Genomic DNA, 24,824 nt, shown 5'->3' on the forward strand with positions numbered 1-24,824 from the left:
CTCAATGAAAGCACCAATGTCGGTTCTATATCCAACATATCTCGTAGTAGGGGACCTAAGCTAGGCATCTTGGAGCAATGGTAACATGGACACGGGATTTTACCCAGGTTCGGGCCCTCTTAATGGAGGTAAAACCCTACGTCCTGCTTTTGATTGTATTCATATGGGGTGTAGTACAGAGTACGTGTATCTACCACGAGATTGATCTAATGAATATAAGATGTTCTATTGACTAGCCTGGCCTCGGTTTATATAACACACCGGAGGCCTAGGGTTTAGAGGAGTCCTTTCTTGGGCGCCAAGTCTTATGGAATCCTCCTTGTATGCGGCATGGGCTGCCCGAAGTGGCCCATGAGTGAACTGCCATAGGGGTCCTCGACCCGATACACCTGTTCGGGAGACGACGTGTTGAGTACCCCTTAATCCAGGACACCGTCACCCGGACATAGACACTGCCGTGGTATTCCCGCTCCTCCTGTCTATTTTATGTTTTGTAGGGAAAATGATTGATTCGTCTATTAGTCGGATGAGGAGTATCGAAACAAGGAGCTTGGTGAATTCATTCAAAAAGGGTCCATCGATTCATCGGATTTGGACGACAAGGAAGTTGAGTTGATGATGATGATGATGATGATGATGATCGGCGGAAATGAAGGGACGTGGAGCACATTCTAAACTTCAAGGGTTCAATCAAAGGAAGGAGAGTTCTAAACTAGGATCGTAGATGCACGACTGCTCTACAAGGACTACTGCCAACCCATACCAACATTCCTTGAAACGGTTTTCCGTAGACGCTTTCGTATGTGCAAACCCTTGTTATTCCACATGGGGGAGGGAGTGGAGGCACATGATCCCTATTTTGATCTCAAGAAGGATTGTTGCGGACAACTCTCGTTCTCTTCGTTTGCAGAAATGCACGGGTTCTCTGAGGATGTTTGCACTAGGTACCGTCACCGATGCCATTGGTGAGATGATTCGGATGGGGGAGAGCACATGCATTGATGCCATTGTGAGATTTTCCTGCGTCGTGGTGAAGGTGTTTGGAGTGGAGTATCTGAGAGAACCAACTATGCAGGATACAAAAAGGTTGACGACTATTGGAGCAGCGAGGGGTTTTTCAGGTATGCTCGGTTCAGTTGATTGCATGCATTGCCAATGGAAAAATTGCCTCAAAGGTTTGCACGAGATGTACCAAGGCCACTCGAAAGAGGTCGCCATCATACTAGAACCAGTGACATCAAAGGACTTGTGGATTTGCATGCTTTCTTTGGCATGGTTGGTTCTCACAAGGACATCAATGTGCTCCACAATCTCCGATGTTCACAAGACTTTGTGATGGGGATGCGTCGCCATACAACTACACCGTCAATGGGCACAACTACAACGTATGGGATACTACTTTGTCAAATGGTATATATCCTTAGTGGGCTCCGTTTGTGAAGACCATATACGATCCCCATGGCAACAAACAAAGCCATCTTTACAATAGTGCAAGAAGTACCTAGGAAGAATATGGGGAGGGCATTCGGAGTGCTTCAAACTCGTTGGGTATTGTTTGTGGATCTGCAATGATATGGGAATCAGAGACTTTGTGGCAGCTGGCGACATGTTTTGTCATTTTGCACAATATGATTGTCGAGGGTGATGAAGGTGAAGGGGCAGCCCGAACACATGATTTTGAGAAGCCAAGAGTACAAGTCCGCCTCCCGAAACATGATGTGAAGCATATTTGTGAACTTTCTGAAGATGTATCGGAATCTTCGGGATCTAAATGTTTGCGCTTGTGGAGCATATGCAGACACATAATAGAAACAAGGAGTTTAATGTTTGAATTGTGCATTCAAAATAAATTTTATGTTTGAACTATGTATTTTTTTCGCTATGAACAAATGCTATTTATGCGATTCATGTGTATGATCGATGTGCATGGATTTAAGGTTTTAATACGAGCAGTGTGATGTGCAGTAGGGCATTTAAGGGGCCGTGGGCGCTGTCTCGGATCATGTCCGGGTACGTCTAGAAATGTTCACGGGTCGGATTTGTCCTAGCTCTGATTGTTTTTGCTTTGAAAGTAGGCTGGACTTACCATGCTATGATGTGTTGAGATATGCAGTGTCAGAACAAAAGTACTCCTGCTACGAGACAATGTACACAGATAACGACGCCTTGTTTTTCTTGATGAAACAAAACATATGACGACAAGTTAATAAAAGCGAAGCTAGCTACAGGTGAAACAGGGCATCCACTGGCGACTTATACATGGTGAGCTTTTACATGATTAGGCATCTCGTGAGCAATAATTACAGCTAACAAAGCATGACAGGGTAACTGCAAAAGAATTGATTAAAAAGGACACAACGTGGTCTGTCTGTCTGTGCGGGCTTCTGAGTTCTGACGCTTGACTGGCTGCGGCGGCATATCCCTCCTTCCTACGGCCTCAGTCGGACCCACTCGTACCGCCCGTCCATGGGAGCGTCTGCGACGACGTCATAGTTGTACCTTCAATCCAAAGCGCAAGATCCAAACGTTAGAAAAGAACGGGAGTAGTACTGCACTGCCAACCTCACTTTTTGTTTCTGGAAATATAATTGCTTGAGCTAATTTGACAAATGCAAAAAACCAAGATCCCCCGAATTACCTTTTTTTGTGTGTATGCTCAGAACAGTCTATATGTGTAGTGATTTTGTTCAAATTCCTTCATACACTAGCACCAGCAGCTGGCCTTTTCAATCAAGAGAAAAAGAAAAACGGCGACAGAGAATTGGAGGGCAAAGCACATGCTTGCGTTTTTTTTACAGTGTGAGTGTGCGTGTGTTGTGTGCAACACCAAACTGACTGACACCCCAGATCTTGAGCAGCAGAGGCCTCATGTTACTCGAGAGCAGAATTTACAGGCCCACTGCTGCGCATGCATTGCTAGCTAGCTGCTCCCATATAAATCCACGGCGGCTTTTCCCCAAGAGTATAGGAGGAAGCTGTTGCCTGACGCATGCATGTGCGGTAGAACTCACTTGGCAGCGAAGCGCCGCGCGACGTCGCCCTCCGCCGCCGCGAAGAAGCCCTCCATCTCCTCCGCCGGCGGCGACCTCGCCTTCTTCGCCTTCTTCGCCCTGCACACCACAACAAAAAGAGGCCGAAGAGTGAGCAGAAGAACTATTCCATACGCGGCAGCACAGCCTCGAACGGTCAGCGCTGTGCCGTGGGTGGAAGGAAGGAAGGGAGCGGGAGACTGACAAGTCGGCGGGCGCCGCAATGCCGGCGCTCTCGCGCTTGCTGCAGCTCGACGCCGCCGCCGTCGCCGTCGCCGTCACGGTGGCCGCGGCGGTGGCGGCCATGCCTTTTTCCTTTTCTTCCTTCTCTCCTGTTCTTTCTCTACTTTTTTCCACCCACCCACGCGCGCGGCTGTGCCGGTGGTGGGTGCTGTGCTCTGCTCGCTGGGTGTTACGGGGCCGGAGTGGGGCTGGGGCTGGGTGGGAGGAGATAACGATAGGATTAGGTGGGAAATGAAACGGTGGAGGCCGCGAGCGAGCGAGCTTATAGGTGGTCGTACGACGTCCGAGCCGAGAGATTCCGAGCAGGAGTACTACCAGCTACTACTAGTATAATTAACAGCAGCTACTCACTGTAGCTAGCTAGGAAGGACCTGGTGCACAGGAGCGCCGCAGTGCCCAAACCGGAAGGCGGCTTGGTTTTTACCCGTGCAAAGGACTGGAGGACCAAACCCTACAATATACTGCCTCCTTCAATAACAATGTGCCCGTATAGTTTATTTTTCAAAAGAAACTGATATTATAGATACCAAGTAAATGATGTGTCCGTAGAGAAATCTATCTGCGTCTGCAATACCAAAGAAATACAATAAGAAATGATGTCTTATGCTACTTGAAGTAACTGGTCTACCAATAAGCTTAAAGTTGCTCCTCCTGTTCCAATTGCTCTGGTTTCTGCTAGGAATATGCAATGTAGTATTATCTTAGAGGCCAAAGCCATTATATAACAAGTACGTAACAGAGGCCAAAGGCTAAAATACAGAAAGTCCAATGTCAATACAAATGTAACTCTAACATCCCCCTTAAACTCATGGTGGATCTACAACACTGAGTTTGGAGAGCTAAAATTCATGTTGTGCTCTAGTCTGGCATTTCGTGAAGAGGTCCGCCAGCTGTAACTCGGAAGGCACATACTGAAGAGCAATAACATGGTTCTGCACACCAGCGCGCACAAAGAAAGCATCAATGCTTCACGGGGTCTCGCGCAATACTGATAGCACATGTACTGTCTGACAAGTGTGTAGTAGGTGTAGTAACAGAAACACCAAAATCCTTGAGTAACCAGTGTAACCAAGTCACCACTGCCGTGAGAAGAGCCATGGCTCACAACTCAGCCTCTACACTCGAACAGGAAACTACGGTCTATTTCTTCATCTTCCAGGCAATGGGAGAACCACCAAGAAAGACACAGTAAGAAGAATGTGAACGACGATCCGAAGGATCACTAGCTCAGGTAGCATCCGAATAGGCCAGGAGTTGTAACGAACTGGAATGAGGAAAGAAGAGACGGTGAGAGAACGTGCCACGAAGATATCGTAGAACACAAAGAAGGTGGCTATAGTGAACCAAAGTCGAAGAAGAAACAAACTGATTCAGGATATGGACAGGATCGGAGATATCCAGACGAGTGACGGCGAGATAAACAAGACTCCCAACAAGATGATGATAACAAGTCGAATCAGACAAGGGCTCACCATCAAAAGCATTAAGGTGAACATTAAACTCCATAGGAGTCTCAATAGTGTGCTCATCACTGAGATCCGCTCGAGCAAGAAGATCCTGGATATACTTTTCTAGGTAAATAAAAAAGCCATTAGAGGTGGAGGAAACCACAATCCCAAGAAAGTAACGAAGAGGATCAAGATTAGACTTAAGAAACTGCTCACTGAGACGGGCCTTGACGAAGGCAATGTACTCAAGATCATCGCCAGTGATGATCATGTCATCAACATATAGAAGAAGAAGAAGAAGAAGAAGAAGAAGAAGAAGAAGAAGAGTGCGGGCACGAGCAGAGAGGTGGACAAACAACACTAGATCATGAGCACTAGGAGAAAAATCAGTTGTAGTCACCACAGAAGCAAAAGCCTCAAACCAAGCGTCGGGGGCTTGCTTAAGACCATAGAGAGAGAGAAAGAGCGGCGGAGATGAAAAACCATGCCATCAGGAACAGAATACCCAGGTGTGGCTGCATATAAACCTCCTCACGCAACTCACCATTAAGAAAGGCATTCTTGACATCAAGATGAGACACAGACCAATGGCGAACATAAGCCACAGTGGGAAGTGTCCGGATAGTGGTCATATGGGCCACGGGAGCAAAAGTCTCATCGTAATCACGACCATGCTCCTGTTGAAAGCCACGAGCCACAAGATGAGCTTTATAACCCTCAAGAGAACCACGAGAGCGAGTCTTAACCTTATAGACCCACTTACAAGTGATGGGACGAAGACGGGGAGGAAAAGAAACAAGATCCCATGTGCCAATGCGCTCAAGTGAAGCAATCTCCTCTGCCATCTCAAGCTGCCATTCAGGAAGAACAATAGCATCGCGATAAGTGGTAGGCTCAAGTACAGCTGAAAGACTATATTGGGAAGGAGAATAGCGGTCAGGAGGAGGACAAGGTCGAGCCCGAAGACCATAAGTCAGCTTAGAAGAGGTAGGCGGCACACCAGAAGTAGATGGAGCATCAGTGGATGCATCCACAACACGTGGACGACGATTGTAATCAAAATTAAAAGAGGGACGGGTAGGAATCACCGGAGATGGATACGGGGAAGACATCGTTGCTGACAAGGAAGGCATCATTGATGAAGGTGTAGTTGGGGAAGATATCAGGGATGAAGGTGAAAATGGGGAAGGTGGAGAGTCATGCGACAAGGAAGGAGAAGAAATTGTGGGAGAGGAAGGCGCCATATCGGCAACAATTAATGGAGGGGGAAGGGGTAGGAATATGGGGCACAAAGGGAGGTGTATCAGGAAATGTGAGAAAAGAGATGTACTCCATAGAAAAGGTCGAGGAGGATGAGCATGGATAGAAAGAACGAGACTCATCAAAGGTCACATCCTGGGAAATACGTATCCGCTGACCGATAGGATCCCCACACCGATAACCCTTATGCTCATCGATGTATCCTACAAAGACACACTCAACAGATTGAGCGGTCAGTTCAGTCCACAGATACAGCTCATTCCTTTGATATTGATGCATACTTAGTATAGACCTGATGTAAGTCTTGCGAGTACTTTGGATGGGTACTCACAGTTGCTTTGCTATCGCTTTTCCCCTATACCCGGTTGCTGCGATCAGGTGGTGGATCCAAGGAGCCAGATGCCACCCCGTCGACTACTACTACTGTTGGGGAACATAGCATGCAATTTCAAAAAAATTCCTACGATCATGCAAGATCTATCTAGGATAGCAACGAGAGGGGAGAGTGTGTCCACGTACCCTCGTAGACTGAAAGCGGAAGCGTTAGTTTAACACGGTTGATGTAGTCGAACATCTTCTCAATTCAACCGATCAAGTACCGAACATACGACACCTCCGAGTTCTGCACACGTTCAACTCGATGACGTCCCTCGAACTCTTGATCCAGCAAAGTGTTGAGGGAGAGTTTCGTCAGCACGACAGCGTGGTGACGGTGATGGTGAAGTGATCCGCGCAGGGCTTCGCCTAAGCACTACGACAATATGACCGGAGGAGTAAACGGTGGAGAGGGGCGCCGCACACGGCTTGGAACAATTGATGTGTGTTCTAGCAGTGCCCCACCCCACATATATATAGGTGGGAGAGGGAAAGGGGCTGCAAGGGGCGCCCAAGTAGGATTCCTACTTGGGCGCCTCCTCCAAGTCGGCCCCCCTCTTCCATATCCATCAGAGGGGGAAGGAAAGAGAGGGGGGAAGGAAAGGGGGAGGCAGAATCCTCCCCTTTCCTTCTCCTCCTATTCAGCCTATAGGGGGCACACCAGCCCCTTTTGGAGCTGGTCTGTCCAACTCTTGGCCCATTAGGCCCATATAGTTTGCCGGGGGTTGCCCAAAACCCATTCCGGTGACCCGATACGTACCCGGTAACCCCAGAACACTTCCGGTGTCCGAATACTATTGCCCTATATATGAATCTTTACCTCTCGACCATTTCGAGACTCCTCGTCATGTCGGTGATCTCATCCAGGACTCGGAACAACATTCATTCACCAAATCACATAACTCATATAATACAAAATCGTCATCAACATTAAGCATGCGAACCCTAAGGGTTGAGAACTACGCAGACATGACCGAGACACCTCTCTGATCAATAACCAACAGCGGAACCTGGATGCTCATATTGGTTCCTACATATTCTACGAATATCTTTATCGGTTAAACCATAATGACAACATACGTTATTCCCTTTGTCATCGGTATGTTACTTGCCCGAGATTCGATCGTCAGTATCTTCATACCTAGTTCAATATCGTTACCGGCAAGTCTCTTTAATCGTTCTGTAATACATCATCCTATAACTAACTCATTAGTCACATTTCTTGCAAGGCTTATTATGATGTGCATTACCGAGAGGGCCCAGAGATACCTCTCCGATACTCGGAGTGACAAATCCTAATCTCGATCTATGCCAACCCAACAAACACCTTCGGAGATACCTGTAGAGCATCTTTATAATCACCCAGTTACATTGTGATGTTTGATAGCACACAAGGTGTTCCTCCGGTATTCGGGAGTTGCATAATCTCATAGTCCGAGGAATATGAATAAGTCATGAAGAAAGCAATAGCAATAAAACTTAACGATCATTATGCTAAGCTAACGGATTGGTCTTGTCCATCGCATCATTCTCCTAATGATGTGATCCCGTTCATCAAATGACAACACATGTCTATGGTCAGGAAACTTAACCATCTTTGATTAACGAGCTAGTCAAGTAGAGGCATACTAGGGACACCTTGTTTTGTCTATGTATCCACACATGTATCAAGTGTCCGGTTAATACAATTCTAGCATGAATAATAAACATTTATCATGACATAAGAAAATATAAATAACAACTTTTTATTGCCTCTAGGGCATATTTCCTTCAGTCTCTCACTTGCACTAGAGTCAATAATCTAGTTCACATCGTCATGTGATTTAACACCAATAGTTCACATCTTTATGTGATTAGTTCACATCGCCATGAGACTAATACCCAAAGGGTTTTGCTAGAGTCAATAATCTAGTTCACATCGCTATGTGATTAACACCCAAAGAGTACTAAGGTGTGATCATGTTTTGCTTGTGAGAGAAGTTTATTCAACGGGTCTGTCACATTCAGAACCGTATGTATTTTGCAAATTTTCTATGTCTACAATGCTCTGCATGGAGCTACTCTAGCTAGTTGCTCCCACTTTAAATATGTATCCAGATTGAGACTCAGAGTCATCCGGATCGGTGTAAAAGCTTGCATCGACGTAACTCTTTACGACGAACTCTTTATTACCTCCATAACCGAGAAATATTTCCTTAGTCCTCTTAGGTAACTAAGAATAACTTTGACCGTTGTCCGGTGATCCACTCCTGGATCACTATCATACCCCCTTGCCAAACTCATGGCAAGGTACACAATAGGTTTGGTACATAGCATAGCATACTTTATAGAACCTATGGCTGAGGCATAGGGAATGACTTTCATTCTCTTTCTATTTTCCGTCGTGGTCGTGTTTTGAGTCTTACTCAACTTTACACCTTACAATACAGGCGAGAACTCCTGCTTTGACTGTTCCATTTTGAACTACTTCAAAATCTTGTCAAGGTATGTACTCATTGAAAAATCTTATCAAGCGTCTTGATCTATCTATATAGATCTGATGCCCAATATGTAAGTAGCTTCTCCGAGGTCTTTCTTTGAAAAACTCCTTTCAAACACTCTTTATGCTTTCCAAAAAATTATACATCATTTCCGATCAACAATATGTCATTCACATACACTTATCAGAAATGTTGTGGTGCTCCCACTCACTTTCTTGTAAATACAGGCTTCACTGCAAGTCTGTATAAAACTATATGCTTTGATCAACCCATCAAAGCATATATTCCAATTCCGAGATGCTTGCACCAGTCCATAGATGGATCGTTGGAGCTTGCACATTTTGTTAGCACCTTTAGGATTGACAAAACTTTTTGGTTGTATCATATACAACTCTTCTTTAATAAATCCATTAAGGAATGTAGTTTTCACATCCATTTGCCAGATTTCATAAAATGTGGCAATTTCTAACATGATCCGGACAGACTTTAAGCATAGATACGAGTGAGAAAATCTCATCGTAGTCAACACCTTGAACTTGTCAAAAAACCTTTTTCGACAAGTCGAGCTTTATAGATAGTAACACTACTATCAGCGTCCATCTTCCTCTTGAAGATCCATTTATTCTCAATGGCTTGCCTATCATTGGGCAAGTCCACCAAACTCCACAAGCTATACCTACTATTAAAGGGAATAGGTATTCTTGGTTTGGTTTAGTCCTTTTCATTTGGTTTACACACGTTAAGCGATCTGGGCCAGGTATTTGTATGTTGATGGGCCTTTTATGGCTTTCATAGAGACCGTGAAAAATAATTGGGTCTAAATAAATCAACATTGTGGGAATTGAACACAAGACCTATGCGCCTTTCTATTTACTAATCCCAATTCACTATGAATATACGAGTGGCAGTCATTATGTTTAGGGTGAGCTAATTAAGTGAATGAGCTAATAAAGGAAGGATTGTGTGCCTAAATAGAATATTTAAACATATATGGCTAATTAAAGAAAGGATTATGGGTAAACTGGTGGAATAACTAAAAGAAAAGTTGTGGTCTTAATAAATTCTACATGAAGGACTTGAGGTACTATCTCTGTCTTGGTGTATGAGTCATTTGTCTACTTCTAGGTTATCGATTTGAGGAATTAAATATGTGTTATATGTCATGAAAAGTATATCACTAGATTTCTACACGGATGTAGTTTCTAAATATATATTTTTGTCATATATAGGTTGTGAGACATTATGTTTGCACAAAACATTAATTTTTCCGGTTGCAACGCACGGGCATATGTGCTAGTTTATTCTTATATATGGATCATATCTCAGATTTCATGGCCTCAAGCCATTTATTGGAATCTGGGCTCATCATCGCTTCCTCATAGTTTGTAGGTTCGTGATGGTCTAGTAACATGACTTCCAGAACAAGGTTACCGTACCACTATGATGCGGAACATACTCTGGTTGACCTACAAGGTTCGGTATTAACTTGATCTGAAGTTTCATGATCATCATCATTAACTTCCTCACTCATTGGTGTAGGCATCTTGGAACTAATTTCTGCGATGAACTACTTTCTAATTCGGGAGAAGGTACAGTTACCCCATCAAGTTCTACTTTCCTCCCACTCACTTCTTTCAAGAGAAACTCCTTCTCTAGAAAGGATCCATTCTTAGCAACGAATATCTTGCCTTCGGATTTGTGATAGAAGGTGTACCCAACAGTTTCCTTTGGGTATCCTATGAAGACGTATTTCTCCGATTTGGGTTTGAGCTTATCAGGTTGAAGCTTTTTCACATAAGCATCACAGCCGCAAACTTTAAGAAATGACAGCTTAGGTTTCTTGCTAAACCATAATTCATATGGTGTCGTCTCAACGGATTTAGATGGTGCCCTATTTAACGTGAATGCAGCCATCTCTAAAGCATAACCCCAAAATGATAGCGGTAAATTGGTAACATACATCATAGATCACCCTATATCTAATAAAGTACGGTTACAGCGTTTGGACACACCATTATGTTGTGGTGTTCCATGTGGCGTGAGTTGCGAAACTATTCCACATTGTTTCAAATGAAGACCAAACTCGTAACTCACATCTTCGCCTCTGCGATTAGATCATAGAAACTTTATTTTCTTGTTACGATGATTTTCCACTTCACTCTGAAATTCTTTGAACTTTTCAAATGTTTCAGACTTATGTTTCATTAAGTAGATATACCCATATCTGCTCAAATCATCTGTGAAGATCAGTAAATAACGATACCCGCCGTGAGCCTTAACACTCATCGGACCGCATACATCAGTATGTATTATTTCCAATAAGTCAGTGGCTCGCTCCATTGTTCCGGAGAACGGAGTCATAGTCATCTTGCCCATGAGGCATGGTTCGCAAGTATCAAATGATTCATAATCAAGTGATTCCAAAAGTCCATCTGAATGGAGTTTCTTTATGCGCTTTACACCAATATGACCTAAATGGCAGTGCCACAAACATGTTGCACTATCATTATTAACTTTGCATCTTTTGGCATCAATATTATGAATATGTATATCACTGCGATCGAGATTCAGTAAACCATTTTCATTGGATGTAAGACCATAGAAGGTTTTATTCATGTAAACAGAACAACAATTATTCTCTGATTTAAATGAATAACAGTATCGCAATAAACATGATCCAATCATATTCATGCTCAACACAAAACCAAATAACGTTTATTTAGGTCCAATACTAATCCCGAAGGTGGAGAGAGTATGCGATGGTGATCTTATCAACCTTGGAATCACTTCCAACACAGATCATCACCTCATCGTCAACTAGTCTCTGTTCAATTTTTAACTCATGTTTTGAGTTACTAATCTTAGCAACTTAACCGGTATCAAATACCTAGGGGCAACTATGAACACTAGTAAAGTACACATCAATAACATGTACATCATATATATACCATTGTTCACTTTGCCACCCTTCTTATTCGCCAAGTATTTGGGGGCAGTTCCTACTTCCAATGACCATTTCCTTTGAAGTAGAAGCACCCAGTTTCAGGCTTGCGTCTAGCTTTGGGCTTCTTCATGGGAGTGGCAACTTGCTTGTCATTCTTCTTGAAGTTCCCTTTCTTTTCCTTTGCCCTTTTACTTGAAACTAGTGGTCTTGTCAACCATCAACACTTGATACTTTTTCTTGACTTCTACCTTCGCCGATTTCAGCATCGCGAAGAGCTCGGGAATTATTTTTTTCTATCCATTGCATATTATAGTTCATCACTAAGTTCCAATAACTTGGTGATAGTGACTAGAGAACTCTGTCAATCACTATATTATCTCAAAGATTAACTCCCACTTGATTCAAGCGATTGTAGTACCCCAAACATTCTGAGCACATGCTCACTAGCTGAGCTATTCTCCTCCATCTTGTAAGCAAAGTACTTGTCAAAGTCTCATACCTCTTAACACGGACATGAATCTGAAATATCATTTTCAGCTCTTGGAACATCTCATATGTTCCATGGTGTTCAAAACTTTTTTGAAGTTCCGGTTCTAAGCCGTAAAGCATGGTGCACTAAACTATCAAGTAGTCATCATACCGAGCTTGTCAAATGTTCATAACATCTGCATCTGCTCCTGCATTGGGTTTGTCACCTAGCGGTGCATCAAGGACATAATTATTTTGTGCATTAATGAGGATAATCCTCAGATCACGGACCAAGTCTGCATCATTGCTACTATCATCTTTCAACTTATTTTTCTCTATGAACATATCAAAAAATAAATGGGGAACTACATCGTGAGCTATTGATCTACAACATAATTTGCAAATACTATCAGGACTAAGTTCATGATAAATTAAAGTTTAATTAATCATATTACTTAAGAACTCCCACTTACATAGACATCCCTCTGGTCATCTAAATGATCATGTGATCCATATCAACTAAACCATGTCCGATCATCACGTGAGATGGAGTAGTTTTCAATGGTGAACATCTCTATGTTGATCATATCTACTATATTATTCACGTTCGACCTTTCGGTCTCAGTGTTTTGAGGCCATATCTGCATATGCTAGGCTCGTTAAGTTTAACCTGAGTATTCCGCATGTGCAATACTATCTTGCACCCGTTGTATGTGAACGTAGAGCTTATCACACCCGATCATCACGTGGTGTCTCGGCACGACGAATTGTCACAACGGTGCATACTCAGGGAGAACACTTATACCTTGAAATTTTAGTAAGGGATCATCTTACAATGCTACCGCCGTACTAAGCAAAATCGGATGCATAAAAGATAAACATCACATGCAATCAAAATATGTGACATGATATGGCCATCATCATCTTGTGCCTTTGATCTCCATCTCCAAAGCACCGTCATGATTTCCATCGTCACCGGCTTGACACCTTGATCTCCATCGTAGTGTCATGATTGTCTCGCCAACTATTGATTTTACAACTATCGCTAACGCACAATGATAAAGTAAAGCAATTACATGGCGATTGCATTTCATACAATAAAGCGACAACCATAAGGATCATGCCAGTCGCCGATAACTTTTACAAAACATGATCATATCATACAATAACGTATATCACATCATGTCTTGACCATATCACATCACCACATGCCCTGCAAAAACAAGTTAGATGTCCTCTACTTTGTTGTTGCAAGTTTTACGTGGCTGCTACGGGCTTCTAGTAACAACCGTTCTTACCTACGCATCAAAACCACAATGATGTTTCGTCAAATTTGCTATTTTAACCTTCAACAAGGACCGGCCGTAGTCAAATTCGATTCAACTAAAGTTGGAGAAACAGACACCCGCCAACCACCTTTATGCAAAACAAGTTGCATGTCTGTCGGTGGAACCGGTCTCATGAACGTGGTCATGTAAGGTTGGTCCGGGCCGCTTCATCCAACAATACCGCCGAATCAAAATAAGACATTGGTGGTAAGTAGTATGACTATGATCGCCCACAACTCTTTGTGTTCTACTCGTGCATATCATCTACGCATAGACCTGGCTCGGATGCCACTGTTGGGGAGCATAGCATGCAATTTGAAAAAAATGCCTACGATCACGCAAGATCTATCTTGGAGATGCATAGCAACAAGAGGGGGAGAGTGTGTCCACGTACCCTCGTAGACCGAAAGCGGAAGCGTTAGTTTAACACGATTGATGTAGTCGAACGTCTTCTCGATTCAACCGATCAAGTACCGAACATACGGCACCTCCGAGTTCTGCACACGTTCAGCTCGATGACGTCCCTCAAACTCTTGATCCAGCAAAGTGTCGAGGGAGAGTTTCATCAGCATGACGGCGTGGTTACGGTGATGGAGAAGTGATCCGCGTAGGGCTTCGCCTAAGCACTATGCCAATATGACCGGAGGAGTAAATGGTGGAGGGGGTGCTGCACACGGCTTGGAACAATTGATGTGTGTTATAGCGGTGCCCCCCCCCCCATATATATATATATAGGTGGGAGAGGGAGAGGGGCTGCAAGGGGTGCCCCAAGTAGGAGTAATCCTACTTGGGCGCCTCCTCCAAGTCGGCCTCCCCCTTCCATATCCATCGGAGGGGGAAGGAAAGAGAGGGGAAAGGAAAGGGGGAGGCCGAATCCTCCCCTTTCCTTCTCCCTTCCCTTCCTTTCCTTCTCCTCCTATTCAGCCTATAGGGGGCGCACCAGCCCCTTTTGGGGCTGGTCTGTCCAACACTTGGCCCATTAGGCCCATATAGTTTGCCGGGGGTTGCCCAGAACCCCTTCCGGTGACCCGATACCACTACAAAAAAAACACTTCCGTGATGATATGTGTTTGTCACAGTAGGTCACGTTTTCTGTCATGCATGTACATCCATAACAATTTTATGACAAAATCAAGATAGTCATACTTGTGCCGTCGTAGAAGTGTTCCATGACATTACCAAAATTATCATCATGGAAGTGTCCACTTCCATGACGATAAATCACGCGTCATAGAAGTGCTTTCGTCAAGGGTGACCAACACGTGGCATCCATCATAACGGAACGCCGTTAAGCTATCGGGTCCGGTTTTGGATCCGAACCCGTTAACAGCCCAGACCAATGGGGATTTTCCATGTGTAAAATACTCATTGGCCGGAGGAAACACGTGTTTGCTCACCGTTGGGATAGATGCCATCCACTCATTGGACAGGAGGCGCCTATGATACGTCGACATGTGGCACGGCCCAACAGAGGCCCATTCCGGTGAAAAGGCCGGCCCAACTAAAGGCCCACCATGTTTTTTCAGGCACTAGTGGGCTGGCCCGTTAACAGCCTGCCATGTTTTGGGCCAAATTAAGGCCCATACCAGATCAGGCCCGTTCATAGCCTGCCATGTTTTGGGCCAAATTATGGCCCATATCGGATCAGGCCCGTTAACAAGCCACTGTTCTTTTGGGCCCATTCTAAGATAGGTTTGTATTTCAGCCTGTTAAATGCCCGTTTACCAGTTCGACCCGATAATAGTTTTGGCCTGTTAGCGGCCTGTGGTGCATCTGGGATGTTGTCGGCCGGTTTAAGTTTAGGCAATTTAATGGCCCATGCAGACACTGGGCTATTTCTTGTCCGACATAACTTTAGGCCTCTTAACGGCCCGTAATCTTCGTGTATAAATTTCAGCCCAACTGGCCTACCGGCCTATTAATGGCCCGTGTAACAGTTGGGCCTAATTACAGCCCGCGTTGAATACGGCATGCTTACAGCCCATCTGATAATGGCCCGTGACACTTTTAGGCCTATGGTCCGCGTAGATACCGGCCTACTTAAAGCCCAGAATTTTATTGGGCCAAACGGGCCCAAGCCATATTTTGGCATGTTAACTACTCGTCCTATTTGGGCCAAACATGGGCCTTAGGCAATTTCGGCCTATATTGGCCTGTGAATTTTTTGGCTCAACGCTAGCCCAATATAGGTTTTAGCCTGTTAAAAGCCCATTGTATTCTTTGTCCCAGCTGGCCAGAACTTTATTCAGCCTGTTAAAGGCGGGAAACAACCATAAGGTTTAGACCTGCTAATGGCCCAAGATGATTATAGGCCCATGTTTTGGCCCATATGAGTAACGGGCCGCCCTAAAGGCTGACAACACTGAGATAAATGAACCTTTCGGCCAGAATTACAGCATACCGACCAAGAATAAACCTAGACTATACAACAAAGAAATTACAGCATATTACATCCCCTCGGCATCAAAGTTCGCCACCAGTGGAAGTTAATAGGTGGACAAAATAATAGACAGAACCGACAACACTTCAACATAGTTCAAGAAAGGTTAGCCCGACCCAGCAGCTGCAGCGCAAGCAGCTTAGCAACCTGATGAGACTGCGCTTCTTTGGCGCTCATATCCACCAACTTAAGCTGCATAGCATCAATAAATTTCCTATACTCGCGGTTAATCTTGCATAGATATTGGAGTTCTAGTCGTATTTGAGTGGAAGCATGTATTTCTGCTTGAATTTCAGACTGAAGAAGTCGAACAGATTTAGGAGGCGACTTCATCGAGCTTGTGTCACTGAGTAAGTTTGACACTACATCAGGATGTGACTTCGTGGTTGTATCCCTACCCTCAATATGTTTTTCCTTCTCCTCTGGAATATGTGTTAGAGGGACAAACAATGGGTTCGTCTCACTATCATTGTGGCAGTTCTTCCTAGCAGTAGTGTTGTCACCCTGAAAGAGAAACAAGTAGGTAGATAACAAGTTTTGCACATATAAGCATCAACGCTGTCAATTCATCTCGTTTCTTTGTCAAAAATAAAGGGACATGGTTTAAAAATAGCATTAACATAATAGGCATTGTTCATAGTTAAGACGGCAGGAAATGGCATTGTGCAGGAGCGGCCAGCTTCACCAGACCACTGGATTACAAATCAAGAACACAAGCATATATGTAGTTCTAAACAACGTATAAGCATGAATGGTGAGTGTACTGTTAATTTATACCATTTCGGATTGGTAAATAAAGAGACACGATTTAAATAACATTAATATAATATGGCATTGTTCATAGTTGAGACATAGCAGGATATGACATTGTGCTTTTGTTGGTAGTCTCACCACACCACTGGATTACAGATCAAGAACACAAGCATACACATAGTGCTAAAGAAGATAACTTGCTATGTTTAGTTTAACTTACATGGTACGAATAAGGAACTAGATTGTACAACTAAAGACTGAAATTGAGAATGACAAACTTATGTTTATGTACTTCTACTTTATAAACTTTGAACAAGAAATTTGATGCAGACGACAAAAATAAATAACATTTGCACTCATACCTATACAAATATAAACAACAAAGTTTGAAGGCTCGAGGAGAACAAACTTACATTAGTAGTGAAGAGAGGCTCTATAAAGGCCTTGTCCATATTGATGGGGGGGGGCAATTCAAGAAGTTTACCTCACACTCTTCTTCAAGAGTATTGCCTTTATTCTACATTTTGTTAAGAGTAAATATAGATGTGATAATATAGGAACAAATGGCGATTATTTAACTTAAGATGCAGAGTACAAATGTAAATACAGCATACAGGCAGAAGGCATTGACAAGAGCAATGCAGAGCTAAACATCTTCAGTAACATTGGTTTTATTCAATATTTTGGCAAGAGTAAATGTAGATCTGATGTGTAGAAAAATGGAGGACAAGGGAAAATAAGCTGCAAAGTGTACATGAAGAACTAGCTGACAAATATAAGGACAACAGATACTTACAAGAACAATGCATAACTAAATTTCTTCATAGGCATTGGGTTTATTCTACATTAATTTAAGCATTAATATAGATCTGATAATTTGGAGAGAACGGTGAATAAGCAAGCTATAATGCACAATGATGTAACATAATCCACCAGGTATGAATGTAAGGACAACGATAGGACAATAGGTACTCACAAGAGCAAAGTAGCGACCAACATAGTTGCGATATCCTAGGTTTTGCGGCGCTGGTTCTATCGCCAATATATGTCGGGTGCTATGTGATTTCTCCAGTAGCACCACCTTTTTCAAGGACTTTGCTTGTACTCCTTGAGGTTCTGCAATCATCCTCTTCCTTTTGGATGTCTGAAACACAAGAACAACATTTGAATGGAAAAACATGGTATGACGACAAATGAAATATGTGTTGATAATGGATGGGCATGGCATCTTCGCATATATCATGAGTAAACTAAGCAGATGGCGGTGCAACGAAGCAAAAGAAATGCAAGACACCTTATGCAAGATATGTTCAAGCAATAAAACCTTGCCAAATTAGAACAGGCACCTTATTGGATGAACATGATAGGCCATCTGCCTTTGACTCCTTGAGCTCAGAATAGTCATTAGGATCATATTCTCAATACGAATCTATAGTCCGGGAGCATGTGGGTTTCGTTGCATCCACACTGGACCTCAATCCCTTGATGCCAAGTTTGTTACCCATTGAACTGTTCCGCAATATTCTTCTGATGTGCGCATTCTTATATTCATTGTGATTACGTACAATATCTGTAAAGCATGAAAACACAAATAGTAGTGAGATTATCTTTGTAATGCATAGGATATTGTAATATAATAGAGGCTCCCTGTAAACCCTTGTGTGCTATCACCGGATTCTGATGAGAGAGCCCATGTGTGTTGTAATATGGTGAGTAGGTTAATATAATCTGGCACAACTACACAAAAAATAGGCTGCCTGTTGGGGCTCCTAGATGTAAGGATAGTTGGCAGATGATAGGTTCATAATATACCATATAGAAAGTTTATTGCCAAACCATGATAACGAGAGCATAGAGCCAGTAGGCAGATCGTAGTGTAGATAATAGGGTACACCATAACCACCATAAATAAATCGGGAAAGCGGAACTAGCTGGAAAACATAGGGTTTTGCCGCTACTAATATGCAGCCTATCGATCACCTACAGGCCAGCTCTATTCATCTTAAGGCGCGCAACTGTTACTATCAGTTTAGTCTATCAAAGACCACGCGGCTCCCACCATTTTCGGGGTATTATGGCAGACCAACTCGAAGTGCGAAATCATTTAGCAGAACCGGCCCAATAGAGGTGTCGACTACAGATGTCCCTACTCCCCTTCCTGACAAGGAACATACTGTGCTTCCCATATAGAACACCGCACGGGCCACCGGCCGAACCACCGGCCCCCACCGCCTTTGTTCCTCCGCCACCCCCACCCCACCCCGCCCCCACCCGCATCAAGTTTTCTTCGTTCGGCGAGGTCCCACCACCGCCCCCCACGACCACTATCCCCACCCGAGCCCCTTCCTTCGCACCGGCGAACTCCAGTGAGCTCTCAAAAATTGACTGACCCAATTTTGAAATTTAGTCTATTGTCATTTAACTAGTGTGGAATATAAAAGGGGAAAACCATAAGCATTGCGAGTATAGTGTTGAGCATGGTGCAAACCAGACAAAGGCAACTTCGCAACCAATGTTTGCTTTCAACTAACAAGTAAGTGATGGACAAGAAATCAGAGTAAAGCAGTGACGATCTATTTTCTTCCTGCGATAAATAAGTTGAGCAGATATGAAAGAGTACCACCTCTGGTGCGGCGCAGTGTATGCATCTACTGAGAATTTGATGGTGCTGCGGTAGCGAGGGCTGTCGGTGGCGTGGAAGAAGATCTAGGAGGGTAGACGGTGGCGTTGGGGCACGGTGGACGAGACGGTCGTGGGAGCGGCGCTGGCAAGGTGGACGACGGCGGGGATGAAGCGAGAGGACGAGATGCAAGGATCCTGGTCCGAAGCCGTGGATGAGAGAGGTCGATCTCTTGTAATGGCCGACGGCATCGGGGTATCAGCTTCAGCATAGTGGAGGAGGACGGTGGTGGATGGGGTGGCATACGGAGGAGGCTGGGGTGGAGAGGGTGTTTTGGCGCCCACGGAGTACTGATACGTCTCCAATGTATCTATAATTTTTGATTGCTCCATGCTATATTATCTACTGTTTTGGGAAATATTGGGCTTTATTATACACTTTTATATCATTTTGGGACTAACCTATTAACCGGAGGCCCAGCCCAGATTTGATGTTTTATGCCTATTTCAGTGTTTCGAAGAAAAGGAATATCAAACGGAGTCGAAACGGAACCAAATCAACTGGAGAAGTTATTTTGGAAGGAAAGCAACCCAGGAAACTTGGAGTGCACGTTAGGGGAGACACGGGCTGCCCACGAGGGTGGGGGGCGCGCCCACCCCCTAGGGTGCGCCCCCTGCCTCGTGGGGCCCCCGTGGCTCCTCCGACGTACTTCCTGCACCCATATATATCGTCATACCCTAAAACTTCCAGAATGGATAATAGATCGGGAGTTCCACCACCAGAAGCCTCTGTAGCCACCAAAAGCCAATCTAGACCCGTTCCGGCACCCTGCCGGAGGGGGCAATCCTTCTTCGGTGGCCATCTTCATCATCCCGATGCTCTCCATGACGAGGAGGGAGAAGTTCTCCCTCGAGGCTGAGGGTATGTACCAGTAGCTATGTGTTTGATCTCTCTCTCTCTCTCGTGTTCTTGATTTGGCACAATCTTGATGTATCGCGAGCTTTGCTATTATAGTTGGATCTTATGTTTCTCCTCCCCTCTACTCTCTTGTAATGAATTGAGTTTCCCCTTTGAAGTAATCTTATCGGATTGAGTCTTTAAAGATTTGAGAACACTTGATGTATGTCTTGCCGTGGATATCTGTGGTGACAATGGGATATCACGTGATTCACTTGATGTATGTTTTGGTGATCAACTTGCGGGTTCCGCCCATGAACCTATGCATAGGGGTTGGCACACGTTTTCGTCGTGATCCTCCGGTAGAACTTTGGGGCACTCTTTGAGGTCCTTTGTGTTGGTTGAATAGATGAATCTGAGATTGTGTGATGCATATCGTATAATCATACCCATGGATACTTGAGGTGACATTGGAGTATCTAGGTGACATTAGGGTTTTGGTTGATTTGTGTCTTAAGGTGTTATTCTAGTATGAACTCTAGGGCTGTTTGTGACACTTATAGGAATAGTCCAACGGATTGATTGGAAAGAATAACTTTGAGGTGGTTTCGTACCCTACCATAATATCTTCGTTCGTTCTCCACTATTAGTGACTTTGAAGTGACTCTTTGTTGCATGTTGAGGGATAGTTATGTGATCCAATTATGCTATTATTGTTGAGAGGACTTGCACTAGTGAAAGTATGAACCCTAGGCCTTGTTTCCTAGCATTGCAATACCGCTTACGCTCACTTTTATCATTAGTTACCTTGCTGTTTTTATAATTTCAGATTACAAATACCTTTATCTACTATCCATATACCACTTGTATCACCATCTCTTCGCCGAACTAGTGCACCTATACAATTTACCATTGTATTGGGTGTGTTGGGGACACAAGAGACTCTTTGTTATTTGGTTGCAGGGTTGCTTGAGAGAGAATATCTTCATCCTACGCCTCCTACAGATTGATAAACCTTAGGTCATCCACTTGAGGGAAATTTGCTACTGTCCTACAAACCTCTACACTTGGAGGCCCAACAACGTCTACAAGAAGAAGGTTGTGTAGTAGACATCAAGCTCTTTTCTGGCGCCGTTGCCGGGGAGGTGAGTTCTTGAAGGTATATCTTTAGATCTTGCAATCGAGTCTTTTAGTTTCTTGTTTTATCACTAGTTTAGTTTATAAAAGAAAACTATAAAAAATGGAATTGAGTTTGTCTCATACGCTTCACCTTTTTGATATCTTTCGTGAGTATGATGGAAAGGATAATTGTGCTCAAGTGCTAGAAGAAGAAATCTATAAAATGTTCGGCACTAAATATTTGAATGATGAGCATGATTGCAATGTTGTTAGTATGAATTCCTTGAATATCCATGATGCTAATGATATGCAAATCCAAAAGCTTGGGGAAGCTATGTTTGATGAAGATGATATTTTTTGTCCCCCAAGTTTTGATGAGCAAATTTATTATGATGAAAGCATGCCTCCTATCTATGATTATTATTGTGATGACACATATGCTTTAAAGAATAATGATAACCATGAAACTTGTCATCTTGATCTTAATTTTCAATCACATGATAGTTATTTTGTTGAGTTTGCTCCCACTATTATTCATGAGAAGAATTTTGCTTATGTAGAGAGTAGTAAATTTTCTATGCTTGTAGATCATGGAAATAATTCTTTAGGTGCTGGTTATATTGTTGAATTCATTCATGATGCCACTGAAAATTATTACGAGGGAGGAATATATGCTTGTAGGAATTGCAATAATATTAAGTTTCCTCTCTATGTGCTTAAAGTTTTGAAGTTATGCTTGTTTTACCTTCCTATGCAAGTTGATTCTTGTTCCCACAAGTTGTTTACTCACAAAATCCCTATGCATAGGAAGTGGGTTAGACTTAAATGTGCTAGTCATATTCTTCATGATGCTCTCTTTATGTTTCAATTCTTATCCTTTATGTGAGCATCATTGAAATCATTATGCCTAGCTAGGGGCGTTAAACGATAGCGCTTGTTTGGAGGCAACCCAAGTTTATCTTTGTTCCTTGCTTTTTGTTCCAGTTTAGTAATAAATAATTTTTCTATCCTCTGTTATGATTGAGTTTTTATTTTTTAATTAGTGTTTGTGCCAAGTAGAACCTTTGGGGAGACTTGGGGAAAGTCTTGTTGATCATGCTGTAAAAAACAGAAACTTTAGCGCTCACGAGAATTGCTGCCATTTTTATTTGTAGAGTGATATTTAGTTAATTATTTTTGCAGGGGATTAATATATAAATTCCTCAGGTCCAGCAATTTATTTGAGAATTTTATGAGTTCCATAAGTATACGTTTGATCCAGATTACTACAGACTGTTCTGTTTTTGACAGATTCTGTTTTTCATGTGTTGTTTACTTATTTTGATGAATCTATGGCTAGTAAAATAGTTTATAAACAATAGAGAAGTTGGAATACAGTAGGTTTAACACCAATATAAATAAAGAATGAGTTCATTACAGTACCTTGAAGTGGTGATTTATTTTCTTATACTAACAGAGCTTACGAGTTTTCTGTTAAGTTTTGTGTTGTGAAGTTTTCAAGTTTTGGGTAAGGATTCGATGGACTATGGAATAAGGAGTGACAAGAGCCTAATCTTGGGGATTCCCAAGTCATCCCAAGGTAACATTCAAGGATAGCCAAGCATCTAAGCTTGGGGATGCCCCGGAAGGCATCCCCTCTTTCGTCTTCGTTCATCGGTAACTTTACTTGGAGCTATATTTTTATTCGCCACATGATATCTGTTTTGCTTGGAGCATCAATTTATTTTGTTAGGATTTTCTTTCTGTTATTTAGAACAATGTTTTGTATCTTTTATTTCAATAAAAGTGGCATTGATAGCCTTTACTATGCCTATGTTACAAGTATACATGTTGCTGTTTGAAAACAGAAAGTTTACCGCTGTTGCAATAATTCCCTAGAAAAGTCAGAATGTGATAAAATGTTGAAACCTTTTGCATATTAAGATCTGATAAATTTACCACAGTGGTAATTTTCTTTCATAATTTTTGGAGCTCGGGAAGTATGGATGTTGCAGCATTCTTTACAGACTATCCTGTTTAGGCAGATTGCTGTTATGTTTGCATTGTTTGCATATGTTTGCTTCTTTAATGATTCTATTTGAGGATAGGACTATTAAATATGCAGAGGAATTTAGTATGCAATGTTGAATAATAATTTTAGTGATTTTCTACAGTAGAGTATGATAAGGTTTTTGCAATGGTTTATACTAACGTATCTCACGAGTCCTCGTTGAGTTTTGTATGGATGAAGCTTTTGAGATTTAGGGAGACCGTGATATGAGAGGAATTAAAGAGACACAAAAGCTCAAGCTTGGGGATTCCCAAGGCATCCCAAGATAATATTTCAAAGTCTCAAGCATATAAGCTTGGGGATGCCCCGGTTGGCATCCCACCTTTCTTCTTCAACAACTATCGGTTAGTTTCGGTTGATCCTAAGTTTTTGCTTCTTCACATGATGTTTGCCATTCTTAGAATGTCATTTTGCTTTGCTTGCTGTTTGAATAAAATACCAAGATCTGAAATTCTTAAATGTTAGAGAGTCTTCACATAGTTGCATAACTATTCAACTACTCATTGATCTTCACTTATATCTTTCGGAGTAGTTTGTCATTTGCTCTAGTGCTTCACTTATATCTTTTAGAGCATGGTGGTAGTTTTATTTTGAATAAATAGATGAACTCTCATGCTTCACTTAGATTATTTTGAGAGTCTTAATAGCATGGTAATTTGCTTAAAATCCTAATATGCTAGGTATTCAAGAATAATAAAATTCTCTTATGAGTGTGTTGAATACTAAGAGAAGTTTGATACTTGATGATTGTTTTGAGATATGAGGATGGTAATATTAGAGTCAAGCTAGTTGAGTAGTTGTGAATTTGAGAAATACTTGTGTTGAAATTTGTGATTCCCATATCATGCACGTATGGTGAACCGTTATGTGATGAAGTCGGAGCATGATTTATTTATTGATTGCCTTCCTTATGAGTGGCGGTCGGGGACGAGTGATGGTCTTTTCCTACCAATCTATCCCCCTAGGAGCATGCGTGTAGTACTTTGCTTCGATAACTAATAGATTTTTGCAATAAGTATGTGAGTTCTTTATGACTAATGTTGAGTCCATGGATTATACGCACTCTCACCCTTCCACCATTGCTATCCTCTCTAATAACGCGCACCTTTTGCCGGTATCATACACCCACCATATATCTTCCACCATTGCTACCTCTATGGCATTTCCATAGCCATTCCGAGATATATTGCCATGCAACTCTCCACAGTTCCGTTATTATGACACGCTTCATCATTGTCATATTGCTTTGCATGATCATGTAGTTGACATCGTATTTGTGGCAAAGCCACCGTTCCTAATTCTTCCATACATGTCACTCATGAGTCATTGCACATCCCGGTACACCGCCGGAGGCATTCATATAGAGTCAT

General features: G+C 42.7%; 1 protein-coding gene across 1 annotated transcript; it reads right to left on the reverse strand.

Moving 5' to 3' along the window:
* Window positions 1–2,148: 2,148 nt before the first annotated feature.
* On the reverse strand, window positions 2,149–3,480 carry LOC123107165 (cyclin-dependent kinase inhibitor 6). Its single transcript, XM_044529169.1, has 3 exons — window positions 3,235–3,480; window positions 3,012–3,110; window positions 2,149–2,499 (listed from the first exon to the last, which is right to left on the reverse strand). Exons 1-3 carry the CDS (start codon window positions 3,333–3,335, stop codon window positions 2,430–2,432), a joined length of 270 nt encoding a protein of 89 aa, XP_044385104.1. The 5' UTR covers window positions 3,336–3,480; the 3' UTR covers window positions 2,149–2,429.
* Window positions 3,481–24,824: the final 21,344 nt, after the last annotated feature.

Source organism: Triticum aestivum, chromosome 5A, assembly GCF_018294505.1.
Source record: "Triticum aestivum cultivar Chinese Spring chromosome 5A, IWGSC CS RefSeq v2.1, whole genome shotgun sequence".
Taxonomy (NCBI): domain Eukaryota; kingdom Viridiplantae; phylum Streptophyta; class Magnoliopsida; order Poales; family Poaceae; genus Triticum; species Triticum aestivum.

What these genes read in the sequence shown, in the direction of transcription:
- LOC123107165 (XM_044529169.1), bottom strand. Translation starts at nt 3,335, where the DNA reads ATGGCCGCCACCGCCGCGGCCACCGTGACGGCGACGGCGACGGCGGCG. An exon ending in ATTGCGGCGCCCGCCGACTT is followed by an intron (nt 3,111 to 3,234) that starts GTCAGTCTCCCG and finishes TGTGGTGTGCAG; the next exon opens with GGCGAAGAAGGCGAAGAAGG. An exon ending in GCGCGGCGCTTCGCTGCCAA is followed by an intron (nt 2,500 to 3,011) that starts GTGAGTTCTACC and finishes TTTGGATTGAAG; the next exon opens with GTACAACTATGACGTCGTCG.